This window comes from Gouania willdenowi, chromosome 3, assembly GCF_900634775.1.
Source record: "Gouania willdenowi chromosome 3, fGouWil2.1, whole genome shotgun sequence".
NCBI classification, from domain to species: Eukaryota; Metazoa; Chordata; class Actinopteri; order Blenniiformes; family Gobiesocidae; genus Gouania; species Gouania willdenowi.
In genome coordinates this window covers 35,511,557-35,527,839 of record NC_041046.1, presented here as the reverse complement: position 1 = coordinate 35,527,839, position 16,283 = coordinate 35,511,557, and the positions used below count along the sequence as shown (strand labels likewise).

The window sequence follows — 16,283 nt, the reverse complement described above, 5'->3', positions numbered from 1 at the left end:
AAGTCACAAGAAAGAAACATGTATACATGGTATATTTGTATTTATGTGATCTGGTTTATCTCTGCATTTAACAATATAAAAAGCCTAGTTTGAGTTATTCTGAGCATTAACTGTTACGTACAACACATTTCTGATAATGTACTTTCATTGTCCTCTATACAAATTATTATAATATCAGAACTAAAAAAAAAAAAAAAAAAAAAAAAAATTTGGAGGGGGCCATAAAACCTAAGCATATATTTAGTGACAGTATGAAAATTAGGGGTGGGAACCTCTGGCTACCTCACGATACACGATACAAAGCTCACGATAACGATTATCTCACGATATGACAATACTGCGATTATCGATATATTGGTCAGAAATCAATCTACGATAATCTATGACATAACAAGAAAAAAAAAAAAGATTAAGTGAAAGAATAAAAATTTTATTTTACATCTCTGGAAGACAATTTATTGAAAAAGTGTCCCATGAACAGTGACACTATTTTAGTGCAACATGTCTGTAAATAAGTGTCAACATACCAATGTAAATGAATAAGTATCTCCAATAGTGCTTTGTGTCAACAAAAAATATGGTCTTTCTTACCAGTGTCACCATTATAGTGAAATATACCAGTAAATAACATATTGGTTCCTTCAACAAACACTGACAAAATTTCTGTGACGACGTATCTGCACATTTTAGTGAAAAAGCAGAAAAATATCAAAAAATCGATACTTAGCGGGAGCATATCGTTAATCGATCGTGCGGAAAAATATTGCGATATATCGCCGCATCGAGATATTGTCACACTCCTAATGAAAATACCAAAGAACCAAATTTTGTTTTATGTACCACCTCCAAAACACTATTCCAATGCTGTTGTCAAAATGAAAAGTATTAGTATAATATTATTTGAGAAATATTCTTTTGCATTTGGCTTCAAAACCTTCACAAACTAAAGTGACTGGTGAGGCAAAACACATGGAACATCTAAAGAATAAAAGTGGCCTTTGAAATCAAACCTGGACCTCACAGTCATTACTGCATCTCTCACTATTTGTCACACATGCAAAGTCAATTATCTGCTCATTAACACCTCACCATAACCCTGCGTATCGCCTACTTGTGCAAACAGTGTAGCTGTCATGTCATACAAACCCAGAGCTCCAATGGCTGAGACAAATGGTGTCTGTGGTCTACATTAGCTCAAACAGACAAAGACGACACACACTTTCAGTTTCCTCAGTGAAACAAAACACATCGGCTTTCAACAAGTCAACCCCTGTGAGATTCAACCACTGAGTGTATCCAGAGTTCAGACCGTTCAACAAATAGACAGACCAAACACAAGGGCTTATACTTTATGCAGAAAAAAGCTATAAAAAAACAATTGATTAATTTACAGTACTGACTAGGCTTTACACCAATCTGATCTGATCGGCTATATCCAATCTATTTTGTATTTTATGAAATTCATGTGATCGGCTGTAATGTCTTAATTCGCCGATCCGATCAATGACGTCATTGTTGTGATGAAACTTTCCGTAGATAGAGTTGTTTGCTTAACATGACACAGCTTTATTTCTCTCACATTTGTGCACAAAGGTAAAAACCTATGAGCAAAAGGCAAGCGCCGGACTTCATCCCCAGTCTATCGGCTCTGAAAGTGGGGGCAGCATCTGCTGTTTGTATGTGTGTGTGTGTTTATATGTGTGTGTCAGGGTTGGGCTAAAAATTGATTTAATCGATTTATCGAATTTGTAGATAAAAACAATTTTTATTTTGCAAATTTGAGTTTTAGAAATTATTTTGCAGATTATTTTTGTAAAAACAGTCTGCACTGTATTTACGTCAGATATTTGTGTGGACCAGCAGATGGCGATGGTACCCCAGTGGTCGGTTGGCATGCAGCTAATCTAACAGTGAAGAAGCGATGCTATGCTAGCAGACAGAGCTAATAGGAAAAACGTGACTTTTACAGATATTCACGTAATATTACAGATATTCTTTCGGTGCTAAAGGGGTAAGGAATCATTTATGAACATGTTTAGGAGTAGAAGGTGGCCAGAAAGAAAGTAGCAGCAGATTCCGCCCACCGCCTACACTTTTGGACGAGAAGGATAAATGAATATATACCGCCGTCTGCTGTTTAAAAAAAGTACTGCGATTCAATTTTCAAAGTATCGATGTCAACCGTGATACCTATGAATCGATTTTTAACTGCCTTACAATTAATCGTTACATCCCTACCTATTACCCCAATAAAGTGGAATAAACTAGAGTTGTGTGTCAAACACGTAAGACTATATTGTGAGCAAAAATAGCTCTCATCAAACAGCTCCTGTTGTTACAAAAGCTCTTCATTCAAACAAGGATGTGTATTTTGTTAGAAAAAAAACACTGAAAAACATGAAAACATCTCGTCGATACATGAACTACTGAAGTGTGGCTTCATCGCTTCCCTCCCTTAAAAACTGAGGTCATGCTTCAGCAGCAGACATGTAACTACAGTCATCCATCAGCTCTGTGGAGTAAACCCACACACACACACACACACGCACACGCGCACACACTACATTAATCAAATTGGCGGGTCTGGGTTATTTAAAGCCATAAGTTTCCTGACCAGCAGACATCAACAAAAAGAAGGGGAGGGAAATACAGCTGCTGAAATATAATGGCAGACATGGAGATGATTGATACGCATCACATCAGCAAAACATGATCAGAAACATCAATTCAGAGTCAACAGACTGACCACAGAGCCATTTGTCAGGAGATGTTGATGGATGACAAATGTCAACATATGGACCAGTAAACCTTCAACATTCAGCACTGGAGCAGATTGCTCAGGGATAAACCACTTTAGTAGTAACAATAGTTAACATTTAGTGTTTGGATCAGTGATGCACTTTCAAAATAAAATCAAACATCACTTGTGCTTCCATATCTGTCTTACTGCTCAGAGATTTAGGGACATGCTTGCAAAACACACACTGACCCAATAATTCAATTACAAAAAATGGCAATAAGATTAATTAATAAAGTGGGATACCGTGACCACATTAATGAACTTTTTATAAAATCAAATATATTAAAATTTATGGATATAGAAATTTTGTTTCGAGTTGCAAACAAAGATCTTCCTACAGGTATTCAAGCATTCTTCAAATGAAGTAACAGTCATTATAATCTTAGAGGTTTTCTACAATTTGAAACAAAAAAAGCAAGAACTAATATTAGAAAACAAAGTGTATTTTTGGTCATACAGCCCAGCCCTAGGATGCCTCTATCACTACATCTTACTACACATGCCTTATCATGTTGAATAAAGAAGACACCTTCAAAAGTTAAGTCCCTTAAACCTCCTTAAACCAGTATAAATAAGTGAATGGAGCACTTTCATGAGTACAGTTATCACTCCACTAAAGTTTGTCAAACAAAAGTGTGGCTTTAATGCAGTTTTAAACCGTAAAGTAATGTTTACACTCTTTCAGTTGAGCTCTCTTTGTAGTTTGTGTCGAGTATTTGCACAGAAACAAATCCTGTCTGGTACCGAGAAGTCTGTTTACAATATTAGTCCAAACTTCCACAGGAAAAAAAAAAAAAGGAATTATTCCCTATTTTTACACCGTCTTTAACTGCTTATCAAATAAACCTCACACACATGGTTTTCCAAAGACTCAGAAGTACCTGGTTATAAAATACCATAACAACCACCAGAGTAGATGAATCATACCGCACATAAATCTAAAATGAACAGCGCATCATTCTGGGTAACCTACATGTGCACTTGAATAACTGGGTTAATTATAAATAAATGATAAAGATTAAATTATTCATTTTTAAAGGTCACATGGCTTATAAAATTTACAAAGTACACCAAGAAATTAAAACTGAAATTAATATGTGACTCTCTAATGCAGTGGTTTCCAAACTGTGGCGTGCGCCCCGTCATGACAAAGGGGGCATCTTAATAAGAACTTTGTTACTATTCTCAAATATGTGATTACAAATGTTGTGTTACTTTCATGAGATTTGAAGAAGAATAGTCCACATTTCTATTTTTATTTATTTATTTATTTTTAAAAAAGGTCAGTTTTTTTTTTTTTACATTTTGTTGCAATGCAGGGACCCTGAGAGTTTTTTATTCTTCCAAGGGATGCACAGCAGAAAAAGCTATGGGAATTACTGACTGCTCTAATGCCCAGCTTCCCAAAGTGGGGTTCAGGGACCTACAGGGGTACGCAAATTGTCAAAGGGGGTACATGAATATAGAAATAAAAATTGGAAACTAGAATATAAATCGACCAGCAGTCAGGAGCCTCCATGCATTGCCACAAATTACTCATTAGCCAACTACCCATGGTTACAGGTTATTATTATTATTATTATTATTATTATTATTTTTAATTATATACTGTTCCTCAACAGAATAGGTTAAAGTCAGACACCTTTCACTGTGGGGCTACATTGTGTGTGACTAGGGCTGCTCGATTATAGAAAAAAATGATAATCAAGGTTTTTTTCAGTCATAATTGAAATCACAATTATTAAAATTATTATTTGTCAACCAAAAAGTTATTTATTTTTTGTACAAAAAAAAAAATACAATATATTCTTTAAACATAAATAAAATCCTTCAAACACTAAAATCAAGTATGTTCACTTTTGCACTAAAAACACTTTTTCCAAAGTGTTCCCATATAAGAGAATTTGACTTGCCACTTGTTTATCAAGCGTTTTTTGCTGCTTTTTCCCCTTCCATGTTTTAAGACCACAAGCAACAACTTTCCTCATGTTGGCCTGCCGGCTAGCTTTGGCTTTGAGAGGGGCGGAGCCGAGGGGAGGAGCTTGCATGTGCGTGGATTAAACAACTCAAAGTTAGTATTAATAACGTGTGCCAAGCTTTATTATTTGTAGATGTCCGAAATAATGGGTTTGTTTTATTTAGCGAATAAAACACGTTAAAGAAAAAAAAAATTGTTGTTTTTAATAATCGTTTTTTCTCAATTATGTTATTTTTGTAATCGTTGGGTGGAATAATCAAAATCGTAATCGAATTTCGATTAATTGAGCAGCCCTAGTTGTGACCCCATTTTAATATCACCATTTTATTTGAAATACATTTATATTCCAAAAAGTGAAAGTATAGGATACAGTTTTGTTTTGTGTGGTGGTGTTATAATTTGAAAAATAATATTAATTAAAACATTAAACAAAATACATTTTTGATCAGTATTTTCTTATTACAAATGATTAGACATTCCAGACGACCCCATTCAAATTCCAGGTGACCGCACATGGGGTCTTGACCCCATGATTGTAAAACAATGCACTATATTATTATGTTTTTTTTAAGTGTGCAGCAGGAGGGGGTACATGGCTTCAAGTTCAATGTCTGAACCACTGATGTAATGCATGGTTTAGGGGAAGATTTTGTTGCCTGATAAAAAGGGGTGTGGCGATAACACGTTAAAAAAAGACCATCAACAAAGATGGAATGGGTTCGTTTGCACCATATTTGTTTTATTTATACTGTTTTTAATTCTCTTTCGATAAACCAAAGAGGTTTACATCGACATCTTTAGCTTTTTATGATTATTTAGAGGAACCAAAAGCAGCACAAAGCTGCTAAATGATCTAAAAAGCAGACAGGAATGCTTCCCTCCAATAAGAAACAATAGGATGTTACCAAGCAAAGGGGTGTGTGTCACTTCATCAATTGCGCGATTTCAAGATGGCAGAATACAGGTATATTTAAAATATAACACATAGGTTAGGCATAGATCTTCTAATAAGGACATTTCCAAGATTTTAGGCCACATTTGTAAGAACAATGGAGGATCCCTTTAAGGATTAAATAAAATCTAAACAAGAATGAATAAATAAAAAGTTGAGCAGCACTTACAGAAGTTTCCTGGTGGCTGCAGACTGTGTTTGGTGAGAGTGCACCAGCCCACTGGGAATATGTCCCTGGAGTCAAAGGGGCACCAGTAGTCGAAGGCGCCTCGCCAGCCGTCAAACATGACAAAAATTTCCTGACCCCTGGCTTCTCCCACTGTGGCCGGACAGATGAGGTAGGGGTTCTTCCTGTCCACTGCCTCCAGCTTCATACCAGGCTGGAAAAAGTTTTTAAGAGGACTGGGAGGTTCCTGTTTGTGAAAAGAAACATGTGCATTAAAAATATGACGTCCATATCTAACGCTGCTCGACCACTTCCATTTTGGTTTTTATTCACAACAAACACACGCATGTTTTTATTTGTTTTTAAAAAGAATGATTTTCCAATAAAATGTGCATTTTTTATTGTTTTTTTCAATCTTGGTCGTTACCTTCTTGAAGGCGGAGGCAGGAGCCATCTCTGCACCACTGAGGGTCCGCAACAGGAACATCGGCCACGAGGACGCATTCATCCTGAAACCTGTTTGAGAGATCAGTGAGGTCTGTGAGTCAAATAACAGGCAACAAACCTGGAATCTTAACACTGAGTCTGCAAGTGATGGTTGTAATATTATCACCCAATGGATACACGTTTGATTTTATACAATTTGGTATTTTAAAATAGAAAGTTGAAAGTGTAACACTCCACAATAGTGGTTTGAAGGCTATATTTCCCTCAAGAAGATGATTTGATGAAGCCGTTCATTAACATACAGTAGATTTCTTTATTCTCACGTATTTTTCTGAAATGTGTAAAGGAATGTTGTTGCATCCAGATCGATTTTATTCAGATTTATCCTGAATTCAAACAATGGCGGATGACAGAAATATACGATAATCAAAATGAGTGTACATCACTATGAGCACGATAGGAAAAGCAGGACAAAAACATGACAAAGCGAATAAATGTCTTGTCTGATGAAGGAACAAAAGGAATCACAAGAAGAATGAAGTTAAAAAAAAAAAAAAAAAATTTTGTCTGCTTTGGTGTCGTCTTTGCATTCTTCTATGGGACTCCAAAGCCCACAATGCAATGGGCGAAAACTTTTCCACAGTTCAAGTCACGTGTCACAAACCGAACATTATTGGTAAAGTCGATAAACTTTCGAGCAGACATTTATGAGAACAATCTTTGGAAGATATACAGGTACAGTTAAAATATATATTTAATAAGTTTGGTTTTCTGCTCTCAAGTTTCCCTTTTCTCATATTCCTGAATCTAAGTATCCCCTCTTTGTCCGACGACTGTACTTTGCTCAGAATTCTGTGAAAAACAACTACAGAGCATAATGATGAATGAATGAGTGATAACACACATTTTTAAAAAATCTAACTTTGTAAATAAGTGGAATGAAACAATATTTAGCACCTCCTAAATAGATTTATTTCTATTGTTTTTATCATTTCCGGTCATCTCCCACATATGTGTGGAACCAGGATTGACTTCCATCATCTTTGATATGATTATCATTTTTAACTAAACACAAGCATTATAAAACCTTATATTTTTAATGCTTTTATTTGTTGATATTCTACTCTCTCATGTACGCCTAGGGGTACACAAACCCCCGCTTGAGAAACACTGGTCCAGTTGACATGATTTTTCTGGTAATTCAAACGTTGTTCTCGCTCACCGAGTGGGGGCTGCAGCATGTCTCCGGTCCTCTCGCAGGTCCCTATTGGCTGAATGTCCGACGTGTCCACCAGCCTCCAGAAGTCGTTGGTGTTGTCGCTGCCGTCCAGTCGCAGACGTAGACGAGTACCCATCATGCCCATCACCGTGGCAATGCACACGGAGTTTGAGTTGCGGGGATCGCGCGCCTCCAGCTTCATACCGGCTTTAAAGTCATTAGAGGGAGGAGTTCTGGACTGCAGAGAGGAAACACAGAGAGCTTCAGTCACCGCAAGTCCTTCACTCACACTATTACTTAAAAAAAAAAAAAAAAAAAAAAAATCAATTAACCAAACAGAAATCTTTTTAGTGAGTCTCTTTTTTTTTTTATTTGGCGTTTAGTAAGCAAGGCCTTAATAGAAGAAACAACAACTTTCTACTAAGGTACCATTAAAGCAGTGCTTCTCAAAGTGTGTGGCGCGCCCCCTGGTGGGGAAACACCTACATTTGCCACATACTACTATGAGAAGAAATTCAAATAATTAAAACAATTATTAGACTGTACTAGACATGCAACCAAATGTAACGTGGAACTAAAGCGCAAAAATTTATTTATTCCCTTTTTGTTTTCTTAGACTTTTTGCCACAGATTTCAAACAATGTTTAGTTATTTCCTGTGTTTTTGACTACTACACTTTTACATTTGGTTTTTATGCAGGTAATTACCAGTAGTATAATTTAATTTTTGAGTTTTGATTTATTTAAGAAATATGTTACTTGCATTATGAAACATGATGTTCCCTGTTAGTTCATTCCATATGTGCACTGATATTTCTTCTTTGTTTGCTTAAGGTTTTTGGCACAAATTGCAAACAATGTTTCATTATTTTCTATTTTGGTTTTTTACTACTGCACTTTTACATTTGGTTTTTGTTTTTATGCAGGTCATTAGTTTAATTTAGTTTTTGATTTATTATGAAATTTGCTACTTGTTCGCTGTTAGTTCGATATATTTAGGCACAGGTAGAGCTATAAAGTTCACATTTGTTCAAAGTTGGGAATACCCAAAAAAGTTTGAGAACCACTGCAATAAAGGCACCAGGAATCAACCAATCGACCCAATCAACCAATCATATGGCAGAGACTCAATGTAAGGATAGAGAATTGATTAAGATGAGCTGCTTAAGTTCAAACAGAGTATCAGAATGGAAACTATTACTTTGTTTGTTGAGTCACAATTTCTGCTCTGAGTCAAAGAAACACAATTTTCATTTGGAAAACAAACATTCATCCACCTGTTTGAAGCATGACGGCGATGCTGCAACAGAGGATGTCTCTCTCAGATATTCCTCCCAGCGAAACGGCTCTAGTGACAAAGATAATGATCAGTCATCAGAACATGAAGTCAGAGGAGGTCTGGATATAAAAACAGGTTTAAAATGACACCAGAGTGGTCCCTCCTACAACACAATGAAATATAACACCTGGATTATCAAATATTAATCAGATCTACAGAAGCTTTAATGAACTCATAGCAGACTAAAGTCTAAACCATGCAGGGCTGAATTAAGTGGATTTCTTTAAAGAATCATCAATGAGAGCAAACCATTGGATTTGTCCAGGGCAGAGCTGTTTGTGATGCTACTTCGTTTCTCCTTCTTCTCCTCTCGTTGATCTGAAATTCAAGCAGCACGCGGTGAGAAGGATTTTACTGAGAGGGACAAATTAGGCGAGTGAATCAAAAGGCCTCCAAACAAACCTGCAGACATTTTAACTTCCCAGGCTTCTAACGACTCTTTGATTTGTGATCAAACTGGTGTAGAAGCCAATGAGTGAGACAGACAGACGACAGCACACGGTGCACGCTTACCTCTGTGTGGCGTTCGGCCCATGGTGGCAGTGATTGGACGGATGAAGTCAGTCAATTACCTGAAACCACACAAAGAACAAAGCCCGGAGATCAAAGGACGTATTTTTAAACTAGATTTCAGGATATCCTTCAAATCATTGGAACAAAGTCAATAGACAAATTGGTTTAGTGACAAATAGGGCTGCACGATTTTGACAAAAAACCTAATTGCAATTTTTCTAACAGATATTGCAATTGCAATTGGATTTATGATTTTTAAAAATAGTTTATACATTTAAATGCATATGCATTTTTTTCCAAATTCCATAATTTCCACATCATTTTGTATTTCTTTTTTTTTTTTTAAATATTAATCAATTTTTTCAGAAAATTAGTTTTTAACTCATGTGAGGAAACAAAATAAATATCCATAATTAGACAAAAATGTATGTCAAAAAAAGTAAGATACAATTAAAAAGCAGATATATATAAAATATATACTAGTAAAAAGAAAAATATAATTAACCAAAAATGTTGGTCAAAAATAAAAATGTAATTCAAAAAATTGAGTAAGATACACTTAAAAGTATAATTATAAGTTGTACTGACATGGATTGTTCTGCTCCTTTTTAAATATTCATGTCATATGTATGAGAGCAGTATTATTGTTACCCAATTCCCCCACAAGGATCAATGGTTTACCGAATCTGATCAGGTTTATTGATGAAGTTTTGTACAACATAATTTTAATCAACCTAAATGAAATGATCCTGATGACATAATTCCAGACCGTAATGATTAAACAGAAAATAAATGGACAAAGTATCAGAAGAATCCGTGTTTCATTCGTTCATCATTATGTAACAAATACATGAAAAATAAAAACACTCATTATTTTATATTTGTTTCCAAAACCAAAATGAAAAAATGGAAAACGCCTTGTTTTTCAAATTCAAGCTGTTTTGCTTTGGTACAGAAAACGAAAAACGGAAAACGAACACCTTTATTTGTTTTCCCCATTACCGATTTGCCAAAGTACGTGACAAGAATCTATAATAAACTAAATCAGCAGATCAAGTACCATAACGCTTTAGAAATATCAGTTAATCTATTAAAATAGCCCTCTACAGTATTTCATATACTGTACCTTACCATTTACACATCGATAATCGATTACTATGTCTGAATGGCGATGCGTTGATTATTACAATATTTCTCCCACCCCAAACCAATACAGTCTAATGACTAGAGTTTGTAAAACAAATGTACTTTTCTTTTGTGGGTTATTTTAATTTTACAATGTAGTTTTATTAGGAAGTAGTTGATGGTGTAAGTAACCAACAGACCATGTAAGAATCTTTGTGTTCAAGTGAGGGGGAGATAAAAATAAGAATTAGATTGTGTGTTATGCACTTTCATGAAAGAAACAAATAAAAACGGTGACAGTCTTTGGTAAAAGAGGACTGCTGAACTGAAACCTTGGTGTTCTGATTGACTCAGATCTGACATTCTGCAGTCACAAAAACATCTTTCTACCACGTGAAAATCATCTCCAGAGCGAAAGGTCTGATGACTCACAAAGATCAGGAGAAGCTGCTCCATGCTTTTATCTCTTAATGTTCTTAATCAAACAGCTACAGCTGGTTCAGAACGCTGCATTAACCACAACAAAGAAGTCCAGCTCTATAGTCTTTACACTGGCTCCCAGTCAGCCTTAGAATAGACTTTAAAGTTCTGCTGCTGGGGTTTAAATCTGTGAATGGGTTTGGTCCAGAATACATCAGTGACATGTTAGTCAGGTATGAACCCAGCAGGTCTCTCAGATCTATGGACACAGGTCAGATAGTGGAGCCCAGAGCTCACAGCAAACATGGTGATGCTGTTTTTAGTTGTTATGCTGCAAAGAAGTGGAACAAACTGCCAGCAGAGCTGAAATCAGCATCACATGTCAACATTCATCACTGGTCCAGCCCGATCTCACATACTGCACAAAGTTTAAGGGAAATATTTACAAAACACATTTACAATCAATAGTTAAACTTCAAAGGAGAGCAATACGCTATATACATAACACCAGATACTGTATTTAGATCATACAAACCCGTTGTTCCATAAGACAAAGTGACTCAATTAGTTGTTTTTCAAACTTTTCAAGTTGTATTTTAGACCAAGAATACATTATTACCTAAAAACATTCAAAAGCTCTTTATTAAGAGTAGAGGTCAACTTATTTTTTTAGCACTTTAGAGTAGCAAATAAAGGAAAAGAGAAAGAACATAACAAACATATGAATATACAACAAAAAAAGAAGTAATAATAATAATAATAGCATGTGCATGGGAGAGGTAGAAGCCAAAAGGCTTACAAATAAAAAGCCGATATAATAGGATAAGAATATAATATAATAGTGCCTGATCGAATATCTTTATCATATTATATCCTTATTAATAGGATAAGGATATAAGAGGATAAGGATATTTGATCAGGCACCCATGTGGGCAAAATTGATTATTGTTACTGTAATGTAGGAAAAGGGGTGGGACTAATAAGTTTACACTTCCTTTCGAACACAAAAAGTATGTGTATGCAGTAGTACATGTAATTGTTTTTTTTGGGGGGGGGGTTCTGGAGGGAACCCATCTACATTTAATTTTAATTGTAATATTGTTTTTTGTATATTGCATTTATTTGAAATAAAACATCATCATATAATCAAGTTAAATGTTTAGCTGTACTTTTCTCTACTATTTATGCCAGACCTTTTTACTGCTGATTTTAAACTTTGTTTTAATAGTTTTTTACCGTTTCACTGACACATTTTACAAATTGTCTGTCTCTATGTTTTGGATTTTATGACCTCTCGACATGTTGTACGTTAATCAATAATTAAAAACACTGAGTTTCCCTGTGTATGAAATGTGCTTTAGAAATACATTTGCTCTGTAGAAATTCTCCTAAATGACCTGATTTTTAATTCATTTTTATTTTTTTGTCAGAAGACTAATTCAAATTAAATCTGAATTGTAAATCATGGTAATGCTACCTCCAGTGTACAGCTTTGTGCAGGCTTTGGTTGCATAAAATGAACCCTGAGGTTTATTGAGTAATCAAAACAAGTAATAGTGCATCACCGTTAGAGATGTAACGATTAATCGTAAGGCAGTTAAAAATCGATTCATAGGTATCACGATTCACATCGATACTGTGAAAATTGAATCGCAGTACTTTTTTTAAGTATCCAGAAGTGTTGGCGGCGGCCTGAATCTGCTAATACTTTCTTTCTGGCCGCCTTCTACTTTTAAACATGTTCATAATAATTCCTTACCCCTTTAGCACCAAAAAATATCTGTAATATTACGTGAATATCTGTAAAAGTCACGTTTTTCTATTAGCTCTGTCTGCTAGCATAGCATCTCTTCTTCTCTGCACAGAATATCTGCATGCCAACTGACCACTGGGTTACCAGCGCCCTCTTCTGGTCCAAACAAACATCTGCCCTAAATACAGTGAAATGACTGTTTTTTTTTTTTTTAAAGTGCAATTTTAAGTCCAATAGTTAAGACACAAAATACATTTTCAGTTGCACTTTTAGAAAGAACTATTATGCAGTTTTGCATTGTTTACTATAGAACCAGAATTTAAATTAATAGGCTTCTTCTTCATTTGTATTATTTCATTCAAGATTTATTTTTAGTTAAATTGCATTGTTTTGAAGAGTTTATCAAGGGATTCTTTTGACAATGAAAAATAAAAGGAAAACAGTACAGTTTTTTATAGTTTTGTTTTCCCCAAAAAAATAAAGTAATATTTTTCAGTCATCATTTTTCTACAGTCCCATTTTGTAAAATAAATCGTGAGAGAATCGTATCGTGAACCCAGTATCGTGACTCGAATCGTATCGGGAGTTGAGTGAATCGTTACATTCCTAGACGATATGCAATTAAACACCGTTCGAATTTTACCTTAGCTTGGGCAGGTTTTGCTCACTGCGCATCTGAATAAAAGAAGAAAGAAAAACCAGTCCGTATGCTTTTCATCCAGGAAAACTGCTCAATATTAACTTCTAACTAAATATACTTTATGGACTCCTTATACAGTAGCTATTTGTAATTATATATGCCACATTTTTTAAGTCAAAGGACTAAAGCCTGAGACAAAGTTTAAGAGAAACCATCATCCTCGTCCAACTTCCATTGAATTCCAAACAGACATCCAGCTCGAACTGATGCAGTAAAATAATCCATATGAGCATAAGTGATTTGTCCCAAACAAAAAAATGTAAAGGTTACAATCCTCTAGAGTCCTTTTTTGTGTTGTAAGACTTTCTGAATTGCAAAGTTCTCCCTCTGAAGACCCTTCTGTGTCTTCTTCACTAAATCCCATTGAGTCGGAAGAAGCCATAAAGATTCCTGGCTGCCATAAAAAGCATTTAAAGCGGTATGAAAAGGAGTCCTGCTCTGTTTCTCACTCTCCTCCATCCTAACTCCAGTGTTTGAAGTGAAAGACACTCAGAAGAATCTGCGAGGCAGAACAGGAAGCACTTCATTTTTACAGCTTCCTTTCTGCCACTGACCTGGGATTAGTGTAACGTTCACAAAGCTGAAAAAAACATATATGGAAACCTGCTTTCATTTAAAGCTGATATTAACCTTCTATATGGATAGCAGATATGGACCCTAAAATGAAGTTAAACATACTTATTTGCAAAAAAAATAAAAAATTGAGTAAAATATTAGAATATTTATTAATTGATAATTGCTACAACTTCTTAGATTTATTTTTATTCATTTCAAACAAACATAAATGTGAATTGGTTAAATCATATTTTAACTAAAATTCACCAAATAAAGTACGTTGTATTTATACATAACCATCTGTAATAATTTCAGCTCTAAATCAATACTTTTAATAGAAAAATACTTTACACAAAGAGTAACTTAATCTCTGGGGATGTTCCGATATATTACTTTTCACTTGAAATATGATACCAATATTGCTGAGTTACCGATATTAATGTGATTCAATGTCTGCATGAATCCTACATACTTTTATTACTTATTTTGTAGTGTGTAATGCTAGGAAAGGCTTGACCAACTGATGTTACTCAAACAGAGAACAACAGTCAGCAACAGTAGATATGAGAAAAGCTGACACCTTTAATATTAAATAATGAGTACATTTATTTAAACAGTAGAATATTCTACAATTGGAATATACAAATATTAGAAGACCCTGAAAAATAACCTCAAAGAACTAAATAAAAACAATATATATTATATCAGAGGATTTAGATGCAGGCCGACATAATCTGATAATTACAATGGACTGGACTGATATCAACATCAAATGAAGTTAAAACAATGTCTAATCCTACTGATATTAAAAATATTGTATTGCAGTTACATAAGATCATGACTTTCTTATAATAAACTAATTCATTTTGCATACTCGTGGGTTTTTTTGCACTGTTAATCTTGCCTTCATTTCTTTTCCTCTATACTTAATGTTTGCACCACCAAAACAAATTCCTCGTACGGTTTACAGATACACTAGGGATGTCCCGATACAACTTTTTTTTTTTTTTTCCACTTCCGATACGATACCGATATTGCCACCTTGCATATTGTCTGATATCGATACGATATCAGCACAAATCATACATACTACATTACTTATTATGTAGTGTGGAATGCTAGAAAATGTTTGATCAAGTGATGTCACTCAAACAGAGAACAATAGTCAGCAACAGTAGGTATTAGAAAAACTGACCCATTTATTATTAACCAATTGGTTACATTAACTTTAACCTTCAACATAATATCTACAGTATTCTACAAATGAATAAATATAATGTAATATATATATATCGGAGATTTTAGATGCAGTCCGATAAAATCCAATATCAATATCGCATCGAGACACCCCTACTACACACCTTACAAAGTTCATATGTTTGCATACATGTGACACAAAATCAGTCAGTCAATAACAAAAGTTATTGACTGACTGATTTTTGTTGTTTACCTGTTTACTTTGACAAAGTTAAATTGTAAAGTGGGCCAAATCGGGCTATCTGATGGTCAAATTTGGCCCACAAGCCATATATTTGACGCCACAACAAGGCAACAATTTACATTTTTGTTGGATTAAAAACAAACAAAAATAAAAGAATACATATTTTCAAAAATAACTTGTGTTTAACATTACAATTGATGGTGTTTGTTCCTCATGTGCTGGGAGTGGTTTTGCTGATGTGTGGAGGCTTAATGTAATGATGCAGTAACTTAACTCAGGGTGTAAAACATCAAACCGATCTACAAATATGTGTGTGAATTAGAAGTGTTTACATGTTCAGTCAATCAGAATGAAGGTGCTGTAATTGGGAGAAAAAGATAAACACAACAAGCCCATATTCCGAGTAAACGTTGAGGGAAAGTGTGTGACGCATTTTCATTGGTGTTATGGTCACATTTAGTGGGCGGGACGGGCGAATAAAATAAACCACGCTAATTTTACACTGTATCCACTGTGTTGCACTGCAAACCCATTAAAAACACGCTATGTGTAATTTAGTTATTAACACAATCTGATCGAGAGCAACCGATCGGACAGAGAAAAAGCTGCAGATAGTGGCGTGTCTGCACGCGCGCAACACACACAGTATATAAACACACGCGCTGCGAGCTGCTCGCACGTGGGCTGTGTCTAGAGGAAGAGGAAGCACGAGGAGAGAGTATGGCGTCATTCGCAGCAAAGCGGAGAAAATGTGAGACACGAGCCACGTACCGACCGTGATGAGAGGATGTTTGTGATGAGGATTCCTCACTTTCACTCAGATGCGAGCCGCCATGTTCGCTGCAGCACTGCGCATGTCCACCACGCAGTGCTGCC

General features: G+C 35.2%; 1 protein-coding gene across 5 annotated transcripts in view; it reads right to left on the bottom strand.

The window, feature by feature from the left end:
* The window catches only part of scml2 (Scm polycomb group protein like 2), a 34,984-nt gene extending 18,701 nt beyond the window's left edge, over positions 1 to 16,283 (bottom strand). For 2 of the 5 annotated variants that reach the window (XM_028443128.1, XM_028443130.1), the window contains exons 1-7: positions 16,179 to 16,268; positions 9,414 to 9,472; positions 9,150 to 9,218; positions 8,839 to 8,909; positions 7,566 to 7,800; positions 6,324 to 6,412; positions 5,900 to 6,143 (exon numbers count right to left, since the gene is read on the bottom strand). In XM_028443128.1, the coding sequence (XP_028298929.1) occupies positions 5,900 to 6,143; positions 6,324 to 6,412; positions 7,566 to 7,800; positions 8,839 to 8,909; positions 9,150 to 9,218; positions 9,414 to 9,435 (730 nt within the window). In that variant the 5' untranslated portion in view covers positions 9,436 to 9,472; positions 16,179 to 16,268. Of the gene's footprint in view, positions 1 to 5,899; positions 6,144 to 6,323; positions 6,413 to 7,565; positions 7,801 to 8,838; positions 8,910 to 9,149; positions 9,219 to 9,302; positions 9,473 to 16,178 lie in introns of all 5 variants that reach the window. The other 3 variants (XM_028443129.1, XM_028443131.1, XM_028443132.1) reach the window with 3 other exon arrangements.